This window comes from Pyxicephalus adspersus, chromosome 4 (assembly GCF_032062135.1).
Source record: "Pyxicephalus adspersus chromosome 4, UCB_Pads_2.0, whole genome shotgun sequence".
Lineage (NCBI taxonomy): Eukaryota > Metazoa > Chordata > Amphibia > Anura > Pyxicephalidae > Pyxicephalus > Pyxicephalus adspersus.
This window is the reverse complement of record NC_092861.1, coordinates 106,121,172-106,135,807: the sequence shown is the minus strand read 5'-3', so window position 1 is coordinate 106,135,807 and position 14,636 is coordinate 106,121,172. Positions and strand designations below refer to the sequence as shown.

General features: G+C 36.5%; 1 protein-coding gene across 1 annotated transcript in view; it reads left to right on the top strand.

Annotated features, from left to right (window-relative positions):
- Positions 1 to 14,636, top strand: part of CRIM1 (cysteine rich transmembrane BMP regulator 1) — a gene marked incomplete in the record, with an annotated part of 392,052 nt that overhangs the window by 251,067 nt on the left and 126,349 nt on the right. Inside the window, 2 exon segments of the mRNA XM_072409242.1 lie at positions 366 to 548; positions 7,041 to 7,238. Of these exon segments, the coding sequence (XP_072265343.1) occupies positions 366 to 548; positions 7,041 to 7,238 (381 nt within the window).

Sequence of the window (14,636 nt, the reverse complement as noted above, 5' to 3'; positions counted from 1 at the left end):
AACAACTTATTCATCCTCACTTGTGGTTTTATTTCCATAAATGTTCATTATTTATCTCCTATATATACACATTTTTTTATATACAGGTAACATAAAGCACATGTACTCCTAACGATAGATTTTAAAGAGAATTGAAACCTCACCTTTTAATTCAGATTTAGGTGCAGTTTAACTTAGACATTAGTTTGGTTAAGTCTTACTATTTTTTTTTTTATTTTTTATTTTTTTTGTGGGGGGGGGTTAATGCGATTACCATAGAATATAAGGTAACTGCTGTGTAAATAGGTATAAATATGTTATTACATGCCCATTGATCACATTTAATAAGGCTGATCTGATGTGTGTGTGTTTTTTTTTCTTTTTAGAAACAAAGCCAACATGCATTTTTAATAATGTGGAATATTACGATGGGGACATGTTTCGCATGGACGCGTGCCGTTTCTGCCGGTGTCAGGGAGGAGTTTCCATCTGCTTCTCAGCTCAGTGTGGTGAACTACACTGTGACCGCTATTATGTACCAGAAGGAGAATGCTGTCCAGTCTGTGAAGGTAATGTATTTTACTAGCATTTGTATAACAGTTTATCTTTAAATGGCAGCTTGACCCAGCCCAATAAAACCCAATAAATACTAAGGTAATTCTGAGTTTAAATACTGAAATAGAAACTGCTTTTCCACATAATTCACAGAGCAGGTAGTGGTAATGGATGTTAGATTTCATCTAGCATAAAGATCTCATTATAATGACATGCATACACTAAACACGCTAAACTTATCTTTAGTGATTTAACACCAAAACAATTGATTTGATGAACAGTGGTGCAAATATTGTGTGACATTAAAAAAATACAATTATCAGGTTTTACAGGGCCTTTGTTTAAAAAAATATTTAGTGTTTTTGGTGTTTTAAGTAATCTTCAGGTCTAATTTTTTTGTTGTGTCAAAATGATAAAGCATACGTTTATCTAATACTGAGAGGTATATCTACCAGTAGTAGTGAATTGGAAAAAAATGTTTTAAAGATCTACTCAGTGGTACATAATATTTTGACTATTTCTTCCAGAACCCATCCACTCTCCCATCGCAGGTCTGAGCCTGACATGGGAGAGTGGGCGGGTTGTGTTCAGAGACACAACCCACCCACCATCCTGAGCCTGCAGTTTCATATGGGAGACATGTTTTTTTCGGGAACGGGCATGGGTGCCCATTCTTATTTTGCAAATAATTTTTTGGTGGTCCACGGCTCTGGCGGTCTGCAACCCCCACCCCCCAGTTCACCGGCCAGAGCCGTGAGCCACCAAAAAATTATTTGCAAAAAAAGAGTGGGCATCCATTCACGAAAAAATTGAGGGCACGACTTTCCCACCCCTGCCCTCCCCACTACACCCCTGCCTGCCCCACTACACCCCTGCCTACATACATTGCTCTGCCATTCCCAGAAGCTCCTGTGTAAACAGTGTGAGGAGAGCCTCCCACACTCCCGCTGGTTGCGCTCACCTTGACACTAGCTTTTAAGCGGTGGAAAGAGGGCCACTGGCGCTACCGTTGTGATGTGATGGCACTGCAGCAATAAAATTTTAGGTGTAGTTAGCCACAAGAGTCCCCCACTTGCACCTACATTTTAATGTACCTACAGCTCCCCATTCGAAAGAAATTGAGGACAAAAAAAAATAAAGGGACAAATATATGTGATGGCACCATGGTATGGTAGGAGTGATGAAGCTTTCGTGGAGAACGAGGGTAGCTACAAGAATCCCCCACTTGTCTTACATTTCCCTTTTCTCTACTGTTAAAGAGAAATCGGGGTTCAGAGAAGGTAAGTGGTCAGATTTTGTTTTTCACAAGTGGCATACGTCACAGATCTGTGCAAGTAAAGGTATAATTTTTCTTTATTCTAAGTCAATTCTAATTCTTTAGTTCTACTTTAATGAGAAAAGATCCCTGATTCTTATTAGGATTTTATGTTTTAGACACAATATCTGGCAACTTGTTATGTTTATTATCAGCTCTCAGGGTCCCCTGAAAATTTAAATTTTCTATAACAATCGGTGTGGGAGATTTGAAGGTTTATACATTGGGGGTAATGACAGCAACATGGACACAGACACAGTTCTCATGCTGCTGGTGTATGAGGAGTGGGATTATTTCACAGTGCAAGGTGGGCTAGGAGCAGCACAGCTGATAGCCGAGGTCTAAAGAACACACCCACTCTCGGGAAGCTCACACTGAAGTCGGATCTTATAGAAAAGATAGATGCGCATGCAGACAGTAGTACGCATTCCGATAAAATTTTCTCCGTGGCGCAGGACCCTGGCACTTCTGCCTCCTGTCATTTGCGGCCCCCCAACTCACCTGCCACGGCCCTGGGGTTGAGAACCACTGCTTTAGACTAATATTTTAATAAAGGCCCATCACTAGTTTAGTTTTAAGATAGATGGCCTCAATCTCATCAAGCACACTTTGAATGCCCTCAAGCAGGAAAGCGACCCAAGATCATAACATCATGGTTTGTATGACATTCTTCTCCAAGCATTTTCCCATAAGGCTTCCTTTTTTTCACAAAAGGGAAGTTGACTTAAATCAATACTTCCTAATTGAAGTTAGCTCATAAATACTTCCACTTAAAAGGGTTTAATAATCTAAGAAACAAATTACAAAATATGGTTTAGGTACTACTGTACACTGGTCACACTTTATTGCATCTTTACAAAATGTTCAGGGTGTATGTCTGAAGCATCTTACTACACATCCCACATAACACACTGACATGCTTATCAAACAATATAAAGAAGCCATTTTTTTTTTACATTTACTAAGTGCTGAAAACCAACAATACTCTTGACACTGTAAAATACTTTATCCTGACCAGGTATTTAGGAATAATTTATCAACACAGAAGTCACCTTGCAAAAATTGATCCATATTAACTAAGACAACATGTCTTGATTTGTTTGTATTTACAATTTTTAAATACAAAGACATATACCATAGATGTATGCATCCTTCTGATAATCTAGCATCTTAGTCAAAGGGAAGCTACCCAGTGTCATCATTTATACTGACTATAAAACAGTATTCTACCAATTACAGCAGGGGGATAGGTATTGAACACATCAACCTTTTTCACAGAAAGTATGTTTCTAATTGATCTATGTATGGCTTACTTAGATTGGTACTCAAATCTGGTGTAAATTTCATGTCAATAGCCCTATTAAAAATATATTTTCCTGAGGAAAACGTTGTTGTGGTCAATAATTATTTCCCCCACTGTTTATGAAAGGGTGGCTGGTGACTAAAATATGGTAGATGGACACTGACATATCCCCCCTTGATCTTTCAGAACATGTAGGTAGAAGGTGTCTCAGTCTTTCTTTCATAACCTGTCATACATATCCTCAACTACTCTACTTGTGTCTCTGCAGTGGGCCGGTTCTGGCATTATAACGTCACTCTGGGGGAAGTGTCTTCCCCTTTGAGTGACCCTCGGTTCCGGAGTCCGTGAAATTAGTGCTCGGTGACAACCAAAACATTGGCGACCACTGCTCTGCTAATCCCCACACAACTCTGATTGACCCTTTCTAGATATAGTATTATGTTGGATCATTGGTCTGTTAGAACCATTTTACACAGAATGTTTTACGCTTATATAGAATGGTTTACAAAGTTCTCTTTATATGGTTTACAAATCTATCTCTTTATACCCAATGCATGATTTTTTTTCTTTATTTTTTGTTGTTCTTTATCATGTTTTATATTTTATGTATCTCTACACTAAGTACTACATTACATTTTTCTGGAAATCCTTCAATACAATTGGCTACAATTACCTTCACAATCCTTGTGTATTTGTCAGTAGTCTACAGCACATGGGGAATTACATGATCTCCATTACTGAATCATCACAAATGTATGTCTTCACTGTGCACATGTGATTACATTGCTGCTCAATTCACCAGTAATGCTTAAGCTTCTACACATCTGCTTCAAACATCTGTTTTAAGCATCTGACGGACCTGGTGCCGCTTACTGATCCATTCATGCGTTCAAAGAGAAAAGTACCAGCCATGTGCAGGGTTATTTCACCAAGGACAGGACCTGCTTTTTAATGTGCATCCAAACATTTATGTTGATTTTATTCACAGTGAACATTTTGCATTATATGATGCTATGCTTGAAACATTTAGTTGGAGAATCATTTATGTCTGAGAACACATTCTTGTAAATAAAAAAAGATTTCAATTTGAGTTTGCAAAATAAAAAAAGTAGAATTACCTGCAGTCTATTTAATGATCCCTGAGGTCTTTGTTTGGGTTTGATCACACACAGAAATTAGTAGGGTCTGCATTAAACTGGGGGCCCTCTTAAGCTTCAGACAGGTGCTAGATAAATGTCATTCAAAACAGACAAAATATAGCAATTTATGATGCTTCTTAGCTGTAGCTCTGGTGTTTTTCTGTCATCTGCTACTGTCTATACAAATGTCATTAGACTATGAATAATCATACACTTGGCCACACATCATAAGTAAGTTGCTGTTCACTGGGCAAGGGGAAATTATGTATTATGAACTATCTTTCAGTGATCACATCCACAGTGAGTGCAGTGGTCTGCCATAGTCTCTGAACAATTGTGTATTTTCTGTAAAAACGGTATCATGGAAATCGTGTGCTGCTTTTTTTATTTTGTTTTTTTTTAATTTGGAGCGGCAGTATATAGCATGTGCATACCCTTTACTTGCACTAAGTCTCTTTACTGTCTTCATAGAAATTCAACATAGTAATGTTAGCTGAATTGTTCATAGTGAATGATAGATTCTCTTTAAAAAATTGTCAAAATAACTTAGCATACACTGCAACATATGTAAACAAGATTTGTGATCTATTGTTTAAGGAAAGTCATTTATCAGGCTGGCTACACATAGGCTACTCATCTGGATGAATACAAGGGCATATATTTGCCAACAAAGATGCAGCAGATGACAGGTTAAATGACTTGATATTAGTTAAATAATACTATGGTACCACATGCCATCATTGTTCAACCCTAGGCCAGAACTGGATTTAAAAGTAGGTATGCTAATGATAATAACTAGATGGAACAAAATATTTGCAAAGAAATGTTTGTTTGTACCCACTGGTGCCGGGTAGGGGTTAGAACTCCTATAATGACTATATCAGGGGTGTTTGCAACTAAGGTAGAAGTATTGCACCAAAGAAGTCTTAGAGATATGTAAAGCACTTTTATGAGATTTAAAACTACATCATTTACCAAAAACTTGCTTTTCAAATACCTCCTTATATGAGATTTTCAAATTTCAAGAAACATTGCTCACAAGACTTGCAAGAGTTATCCCAGACAAATCGTAGATTAGCTAAAGGTAGAACTAGTTGGTCATATCCAGGTGGATTTGTACTATAATCCTCTACAGAATTTTCATTGCTTATCATTGAAGCTTCACCACCTCAAGAAAATGCATAGATAAGCACCAAAATTTCTGCAACATTACAGTCCGATTGGCAATTACTAGCTCCTACTAATGATCCTGAATAAATTAGAACATTCACAAATGTGTAGATTAGCCGGATTGCTAGCATGCACCTGCAAACATTTTCCCAGATTTTTTTTTGAGACAAAGTAAAACTAAAATGTATTGGTTTATTTTTTTCTTTTTATCTCATAGTTCCAAGCTGTTTTTTTAGCACTCATTTGTGCAACAGCCACAAATCATCAGTTTGCATTCCTCTTGCCAAACTGTTTTTTCATCAGCTATCATCCTTTCCTTGCAGTTAGGAAGAACCTAGGAAAATAAAATGTTTTTCTGCACATCTTCATTAGGATTTATAGGAGCAAAGAATAGAATTAGTTGACTGGATAATTAAAATAAAATTCTTATATACTGTTTACTGGATAATGCCAATAAGCAACTGATTTGATGGGGTCCTTGTAAGTCAGTAAGTGTATATAAGTTTAGGACAACATAATGTCTTGTTTTATTACAGTTCACATTAGTAGCTTTTAAAACCACAGCCTGTTTAAGGCTTTGATAGTATTTAAAAAATGAAAAAGTGACCATAGCTAGTCAGATTTCTGTAAGTGGTCTTTACATACCTATGCTAAAACAAGGCTTTTTTTAAATTCTAGTTCTCATTTTCCAGATTCCGGTTAATAATGCAGCAGTAAACTAATACTACTTGTCTATTTAGAAAAATCTAAAAATGGGAAATCACAGATTGTTAGACCAAGATGGTACTAGACAGGACTGAGCAAACAGATACACCTGCTGGACAGAAGTACTAATGGGCCATATGTTAAGATTTAGGTATACATTTATGTGCCAGTACTGTGTTAACGAATTACCTCCCGGGTAAAACTAAATTATGCATAAACTGATAGATGTGTTTATAAAAAAGGATTTTCTATATTCTTTGTTATCTTATAGATGCCAATTAAATACTTTAAATCCTATATACTTTGATACCTCAGGCTTTTTGTGTATAGAATCAGTGAGAACCTTACAGTGGGTAGGTCACATCCACAGTGGGTATACTCTTAGATATGTCCCGACATACTTCTTGTTTACAAACAATACATTTCTAGGTCACCAAATGGGCAGTTTACTACAATTATTAATGGATGAAAAGCTTAAATCTTGAGCAAGTAGACTGGTATTAGATGTATGCATTTCAAGCACAAGCATAGTTGTTTCCTTGTTGCAATGAAACTTGGCATCCCCCTCCAAAGCTTTTTGGTTACATGTACCACTGAAATCAAGATGAATGTATGCAAGAGTTAATTCAAGGTGTCAAGACTCTATGTAGACAAAATATAATACAGGCTAATAGAACATACAGCCCAGTAGCAGTTCACCCGCAAAAAGCCATTATTTTGTTTGTTATATAACATGTTTGCATAATATTCCATGTCTGCTTAAAGTAGTATGAACTTTAAATGCAAGCAGTAGAATATACATTTGTGAAGTAAGTGTTATATTCATAGAGACAGTATTTCAGTGTACTTATATCAGTATTTTGTTATTGTACAGATCCAGTGTTTCCAGTGCATGATCCTGCTGGTTGCTATGCTAATGGTCAGATAAGAAGCCATGGTGACCGCTGGAGAGAAGATGACTGCACCTTTTGCCAGTGTATTAATGGAGAGCCTCACTGCATGGCCACTGCATGCGGGCAGAGCTGTTTAAAACCAGTGAAAGTGCCTGGAGAGTGCTGCCCAGTTTGTGAAGGTATGACAAAAACAAACACAACACCATGTCCTAGAATCAAGAAAGCGAATAGTGTGCAGTGCTATTGTGCAGTGAACTAGTTAAGATTACAAAAAGCTGAAATTTTCCTCAAAGTATAGATAGAGCACAGTTTTTATTATCCTAATGTAAAAAGCCTTTAAAACTAACCACTGGTGAACAGGAAGTCATTAATTGATGCTAGAAGAATGAAACCATCTTGCTGGGGGCACATACGAACAATATTTTATTAGCCATTATTATAAATTACTTCAAAAACAGATATGCAGCGACTTAACAGTTTCATTAAGTGAGAACTAACCTAAAGTCTGTCATATTCTTCTAATACCATAGCTGTTGTTTGGAAGTTATATGGTGCGATTTTTTACTCTTTATGCTGTGACTGCTGTACAAGTCACACACTTATTCCTATCTTGTGATAATTAGTTCCTGTCAAAAGCTAATTAAACATAATTACTGATTGAAAGGTGTCAGTTTTGGACACTAACAAATCCCTTTGGTCCTCTATTTACTTTTCATAATCTCTTGAGCAAAGTATTATCTGTATAAATAAAAACATAGTGCTTTTGGTGCAATCTTCAAAGCTTTCCCTTTTTCCTTTCTTTTACTACTTAGTAACCAATTTGCACTCTGAAGTTGTATTGACACCTAACATACACATGCTTGCTCCAGGCAGGGTTGGGGGTTTGAGAGGGACAAACAGAAGGGACTGCTGTATCAGGTCAAACAGGAGCCAGGTAGCTACCCCAGAAAACCTGTGCATTAATCCCTCTTCCTGCCCTGCTGGCTGTCATCATGTCATCACTCTCTGCAGAGAGAGTTGTCAGTAAATCTTGTTAGCCTGCCAGTTCAACTCTGGTGCTGGGATTCCTGACATTTGCTGATATTTGTATCTTTTCAAGGGATGTATAGGGTTTGTATTTGTTCTTAATATTGTATGCTTCTCCATCAGAACAGATCTGACAGGCTACAGGGTCACTGAAAGTTCATTAAAGTTCAGATAGTTAAGTCCTAGTTGCCCACAGCAGACACCTGGAGTACCAGGATGTAGGTTTACTGTACAAGAGCAAGCTCAGACCTTTGGCAGGAACAAGCAATCCTGCACATCACCTAGCAGCTGGCACCTTCTCTTGCAGTGCAGCTCTGGTTCTTAGAGTAATTGAAAATAAACACCTTTTCAGCCACTTAAAACACACTCACATAGGCCTAGCATTACATACTACATACAGAGGGCAGTAAAAAGCTGACACAATAGGGTTACTGTACACAAAGAGCTGGGAGCACATAATTTGTTGACTGCTCAACTACAGCTTCTTTCCCACCCAGCTAAAATAAATTCTGGGGAGAAAACCATAGTTGGAAAAGTTTCAATTAGTGGCCTGTAGGAGAACTGTTTGCAAGCTACTGGAGAAGGTCGGGTAGGATGGAATAAATGGATTGGTTTTGCAGCTGGCAGGAGAAAGAAGCATGATCTGTGTGTTTCAATTTTCTGTATCAGTCTGTCTACCAATGATATTTTGCTACCCCTAAAGCTAGAAACTTAGAAGATTAAAGTTAGACACTGAGCAGGAGGGGTAAGGTTAGGCAGTGGACAGGAAAGGGTTTATTTTTAGGCACTGGGGGGGGGTTAGGCTAGCCATCATGAAGGGGCTTTGGGGTTAAGATTAGGTAGCACTATAGAAATTAAGCACTATACGTGAAAAAATCCAATATACCAGTGTCTCACTACTCTAAATGTGGCCATATGTAGAAGAGAAGGACACTGGTCTATTGTATTTTTCTACCTATAGTGCCTAAATCGTATAGTTCCACTAATCTATTTAGTACACACATTTAAACTGCAATGCTGTGACCACTAGCAACCAGTGCTAGACTTCTGTTCATGGCTGATTGGTTGCAATTTGTCACTGCACTTACAGAACCTACTAGCCTAGCCTGCCTTTGCACCTGGCTTCTTTGCTGTTTAGCCCAAACCCTACTCATGCAGCACCCGTCTGCATGAGTAGGGTTTAAAGAATAAAGCATGTGATATAATAAATGTAGTCACTTAAAAAAAAAACCAAGTTGTGTAGAAGGCATAGTACCTATTCGTGTTGACCTATGTTTACGAATGGCCAACAGTCCAAAAATGCGATTCCTTGCTAATCCTGATTTAGGCACACCAGTTCTCTTGGCTTTCACACTGAAAGCTTTTTAACACTTATGGAATATGCATCCATCCATCAACCAGGAGTCAAGAACAAAATTGTGGCAGGCACCATCTGGTCTTTAGGAAAAAACTAACATATATCAGTAATTATGTTTACTACCTCATCATCCTCTTATCCAGGGCTTGATTTATAATAAGGAATAGTAAGCATGTTCCTGTAAATGGCAGGGGTAAAGTGGCAGCTGTTCACAGTATTGGTTATTAGCCACACGCTTTCACTATCAGTAGAAAAAGTGTTAATAATGTCAGATCTGCTTGTTAATTAAATATTTTATGTATGCGTGCAAGTGAATGCACACTAAATGTTTTAGAACAAAATCATTTTCTCTGGATTTGTTGAAATTTAATTAACTAAATTCCAGTAAATAACCTAAAATGTTCCAAAAGGTAGCAGTAAACTCCCAAAAAGTGTGCTTAGATTACCCAAAAATATATTAAAACTGCATTACTACACCCTTATTATTTGGACAATACTTGTGCGGCATGAAGTAGTAAAAAGATAACAAAAGAAAGCATGCTATAACCCTTTAAAAGTGTTTCACTTTGGAGAAAGAAGCCCAAAGTGTCAGTGAGTATAATTCTCTGTACCATCAAAAGGTACAGGAGAAAACCAATAGTAAAAGGTCTTTAAAACTCATAATCACAAAAACAGGTTTCTAAGAGTAAAACCAATTGTGTTTGGCTGCTATAAAACAGAAAGTGACTCTGTTGGGTCATATATTTAGAAGAGATGATTTAATTCTCCAATTTGTTATTTGTTCCGTAATTTAATTTTACAATGAAATATTAGTAGTGATAAACTGTGTACCTTTACAAAGTTGCAATCGAAAAAGACTGGTACTGAATGCACTGTGGGTAAATGTGAATGATAATGCCCAGCACATAAAGTAACACTTGGACTAAGAAATCAATGGACAAACACGTCAGGTTAAATTGTACTTTATCATGGCTATTGCCTTTGGCATCCTAATGGTCAGTGGATCCTACAGCCATATGCATGGCACATGCCAGTCTATTCTAGGATACATAAACAGCATGTCCTGGGTCTGCATTTTGTTAATGGAAATAAAATTAGCAGAAAATGCCACAAGAGGCCTATGTTTTAGGTTACAGGCAGTGCATACCTTTGGCAACAGTGTAAAATGTATGCATATATTTTTTTTTACAAAATATTGATACCTGTTATTGGAAGGCATTAAAAGGGAAAGCGTTAAAAGCAGTCATAAATGTGATGCTCGGTGCAAAATAACACTCAAGTATAATAATTTCCTAAAGTGAAACTTAAATTCAAATAAAAAGATACAATATACATTTACTTATTTTCTTTTCTTTATGGAAAATAAAACCAACTAATTTTTGCTTTATTTAAAAGGGTTATCTACACTTTTATTTAAAGTAAAAAGTTTGCTGATAGGTCCACTTTAGCTGATTTCAAAATGTGGTGAGCTACACGTACAAAACACTTTTATTTGCAGGCTGTACAGACATGAATTTAATGTGTGGTTGGGTTATGGTAATTACACTTAAAAAGTAATTTGTTTCTTTTTCCCCTTGGAGTAGTAATTTTCCAGGCATTCCTCCACAGATACTTGCTTGAGTTCAATATCAGAAATATATCCAAAGTGAATAGGACCAGCAGCACACATTTGCTGGAGGGCACTGACATATCTGATAGGGTTTTATTGGCATTAATCAAACATGCCTAGGATGACAATACATTATGCTAAAATAGCAGTGTTTCTAAACTGTTCTGTTCCTCAAATCTTACTGAAAGATATGGGAGATATCAAGTGTTCGAAGACTCATTTAACAGTGATTGAAGATGGTACAAGTTGCTGGAAGCTATTTATATCTTTGACTTAGACTGTATGACGGCTGAACGATACATCACACTGTCTGCTTGAATGTGTTTCCTCTCTGACTACCAAGTGAGGATAATATATTGAGTCACTTATACCCATTTACCTTGGATCACCCTTACTTGAACAGTTTTTTTTTTACTGCAGACATGAAAAATGTATAATTAAACAGAGTTTTGTTTATTTAGAAACAACTATTACAATTTAAAGGTAAAAGGTTGTACATTAAAGAAACACACACAGAAATTGCACTGTGTAAAGTAAGCATTCCCAACATTGATCTGTTTGCTGTGCCACCTTGGCTTGGCAGACATACCTAGGCTGACATATGTTAGTGGTGCATGTGTGGTGACAGTCTAGATCCCCTTTTCTTAAGTAAAAAGGTAGATGATGCCTGTAAGCTCAACAATTTTCAACAGGTTGGATATAACCTGTGTGTGTTATATTAGAACTTTTTATTGAGCATATGTGTAAAGTATTTGGAACAAAGAACATAAGCCATGGGGCAACTAAAAAGATGCTGGAGGAATGCTTGTTGCCTTCTGTCAAAGCAATGGAACAATGGAAATGTAGATGTACGGTACAAATTTTTGTTTGAAATATTCCCAAAGGTGCCAAAATTTTTTTTTAGTTCTTGATTGGTGTAAATTTCATGCTTTACTGTAGCATGACAGCAATGTTAGGTCTTTTTCTAAGCCACACAAAACCCTTTTTTCTTCACATTTTTTTTTTCAGAAATTGCCACAATATATTACATAAAAGGGTTTAAAATTCTGGGGAAATAAAGGATAACCCCTTTGAATAGTAGAGTACATGGAGAGTAAGGTGTTGAAACAGAGACAAAGACTGGGGCTGCTATCAACTAATACTTTACCAGGGCTGCTGTGAACTTGCAGCCACATTTTTAGGAATGTTTAAAGCATAAAAATTAAATGTGAGCTCCATAATAGAAATATGTACATTTTTTTAAAGTTTGATCATCTGTGGTTCACCTTAACTTTCAATACTTAGGGAAAGGATATAAAGCAAATGTTTTTGAAATTTATTGGTCCTGCCTATGAAATTGATATGACCAAATTGATTTACTGGGTTGCAGTCTGGGAAAATCAGATACATCTGCAACAGCATCTAGCAACTCTGGAGGTCTATTACATATTAACTTTTGTTGAGGAAGGAAAATGTATTTCCAGTGTCTTTGTTAGATGTGGCAGCCAGTGTACCTGGAGAGTAGTAATAGGAATCTGACCAGAAGTCCAAGCCCAAAATATAAATAAAATTAAAAAAATATATTTGTTTTATATCCTAATGACACAATCCTTTCTCCTTTTGTTCTAATGCCTTATATTGGTGGCCCCTGTTGGAATTATTTTGCTTCATTGTTGGCCGCTAGTCAATTGCTCCTTAAAGGTGGTGGTGGTCAGTGGGGATGTGAGCCATTCCACTTAGTCGCTACTTCATCAACACAACCTAGACAATTCACCCTAATCTGTTTAAATTTGATTTTATTGACAAGAGTCAAGATCTGTAGGATAGGCAATTTGCATATACAAGTGTGTTTAGAATAATAGCAGTCTGTGTCAGTCTTAAAAAAGTGAATAAATGCTTACTGGTGTGTTTGGGGTAAAACCATGGTTCCTGACCAACAAAATTGACATTATGGAGTGGCCAGCACAATCCTCGGACCTTAATCCAATAGAAAGTTTGTGGGATGACAACAAAAATGTTTGTTTCTGAGCCAAAAACAGGAACTGCAGAAAAGTAGTGGAATGTCGTCCAATCATCCTGTTTTGGAATATTTGTTCACGGGCGCCAGAAGTTGGTCAACTCCATGCAACACAGATGTGCAGCAGTTCTCAGAAACACTGGTGTAGAGATAAATATTAGTTCAGTGATTTAAGGGAAAGCAAAATCTTGAAACATTTTTTTCAGTTTATACAGTAAATGTTTGAGTTTGTAAAGAAGAATGCAGATATTGCTATTTTTTGAACAGCTTAGAATTCCATTTCCTTCATTTTCTGGAAATGAATAACACAAATTTCATATTCTTCATGTTTTGATTTGGAATAGAATGTGCAGTGTTCCCAATGCCATTGTATGAAAATAAAAGCTGTTATAAAGATTTTGATCTTTATTCACTTTTTTAAATACACTGCTAATATTCTGAACACAACTGTATGTTTCAAATGAAGAAGTCACATCATTATTTTTCATGCCATTTTTAATCTAAGGTAATACCTGCTTCATCATCACAGCATGATAATCAATGAAGAACACTCTGATGCTATCACACAATATTAAAAATAATTATTATTTTTCTGAAAAGGAATTTTAAACTTGGATTTCTATACTCTCGACATTTTTTGTGCTTCCATAAGTTTCTTGTTCTATAACGAAAATGTCTAAATGCAATCTTCATAATACATTATAAAAAATAGACTCAAACTTTGGATTACAAAAACACTGTTTTGCAAGGAATTATGTATTTTTTCAGCAAGCCGTAAGGCAGTTGTATTTAGATATTCTGTTTGTATGTTTTGTAAAACATTATTTCATTATTTCATGACAGTAGTCATCTTGAACTACTTATACTTATAACAAAAGATGGAATGGATCTGGCAGACTTTAGAAAAATGTTGACAGCAATTTTTATTGCTGGTAATGTTGGTCCTGATAAAGACATTTTCTTCAGAATGTTCTAAATCACTGGCTTGATTGAAGTGTTCAGAGCAGGAAAACTATCTTTAAAGATACTTAGTCTACCTTATTGGTCTATATATTTTACCAAAAACAGCCAGACATCTTGCTTTTTCAGTCAGAGATCAGACAAAACAGCCTCTCTGTTTTTACAAGGGTGAATATGTGTTGGTGTTTGCATTGAAAAGGTGCTTTATGATCCTCAAGTTATTCAGTGAAAAGTAATTGTTCCAAGTGATAAAAATATCCATACTGGATTTTGCTAAAGTGCATATTGACAAGCCACATTGCTTCCAGGAGAGCATGTCCTTTGGATAGATCCATCTGGAATTTATGGACACATCACTTCTGTGTCCACAGACAAAAACAAAAAAACAAACAAGGCTTTTGAAAAAAACACTCCACTATACCTACTGTGAAACATGGAGAAGACTCCATTACGTTTTGGGTCTACTTTACTGGTTCTAGCATCGGCTGGCAAGAGTCTGTGCAGGAACCAATAAAATATCAACACTTTTGATACTCCAACAGCATAATGACACAAAAAACACAAAACTTAACCACCTAGCCGGTATGCCCGTACGAAGGTCGGGCAAAAAAAAATGGCTAGGATGGTTA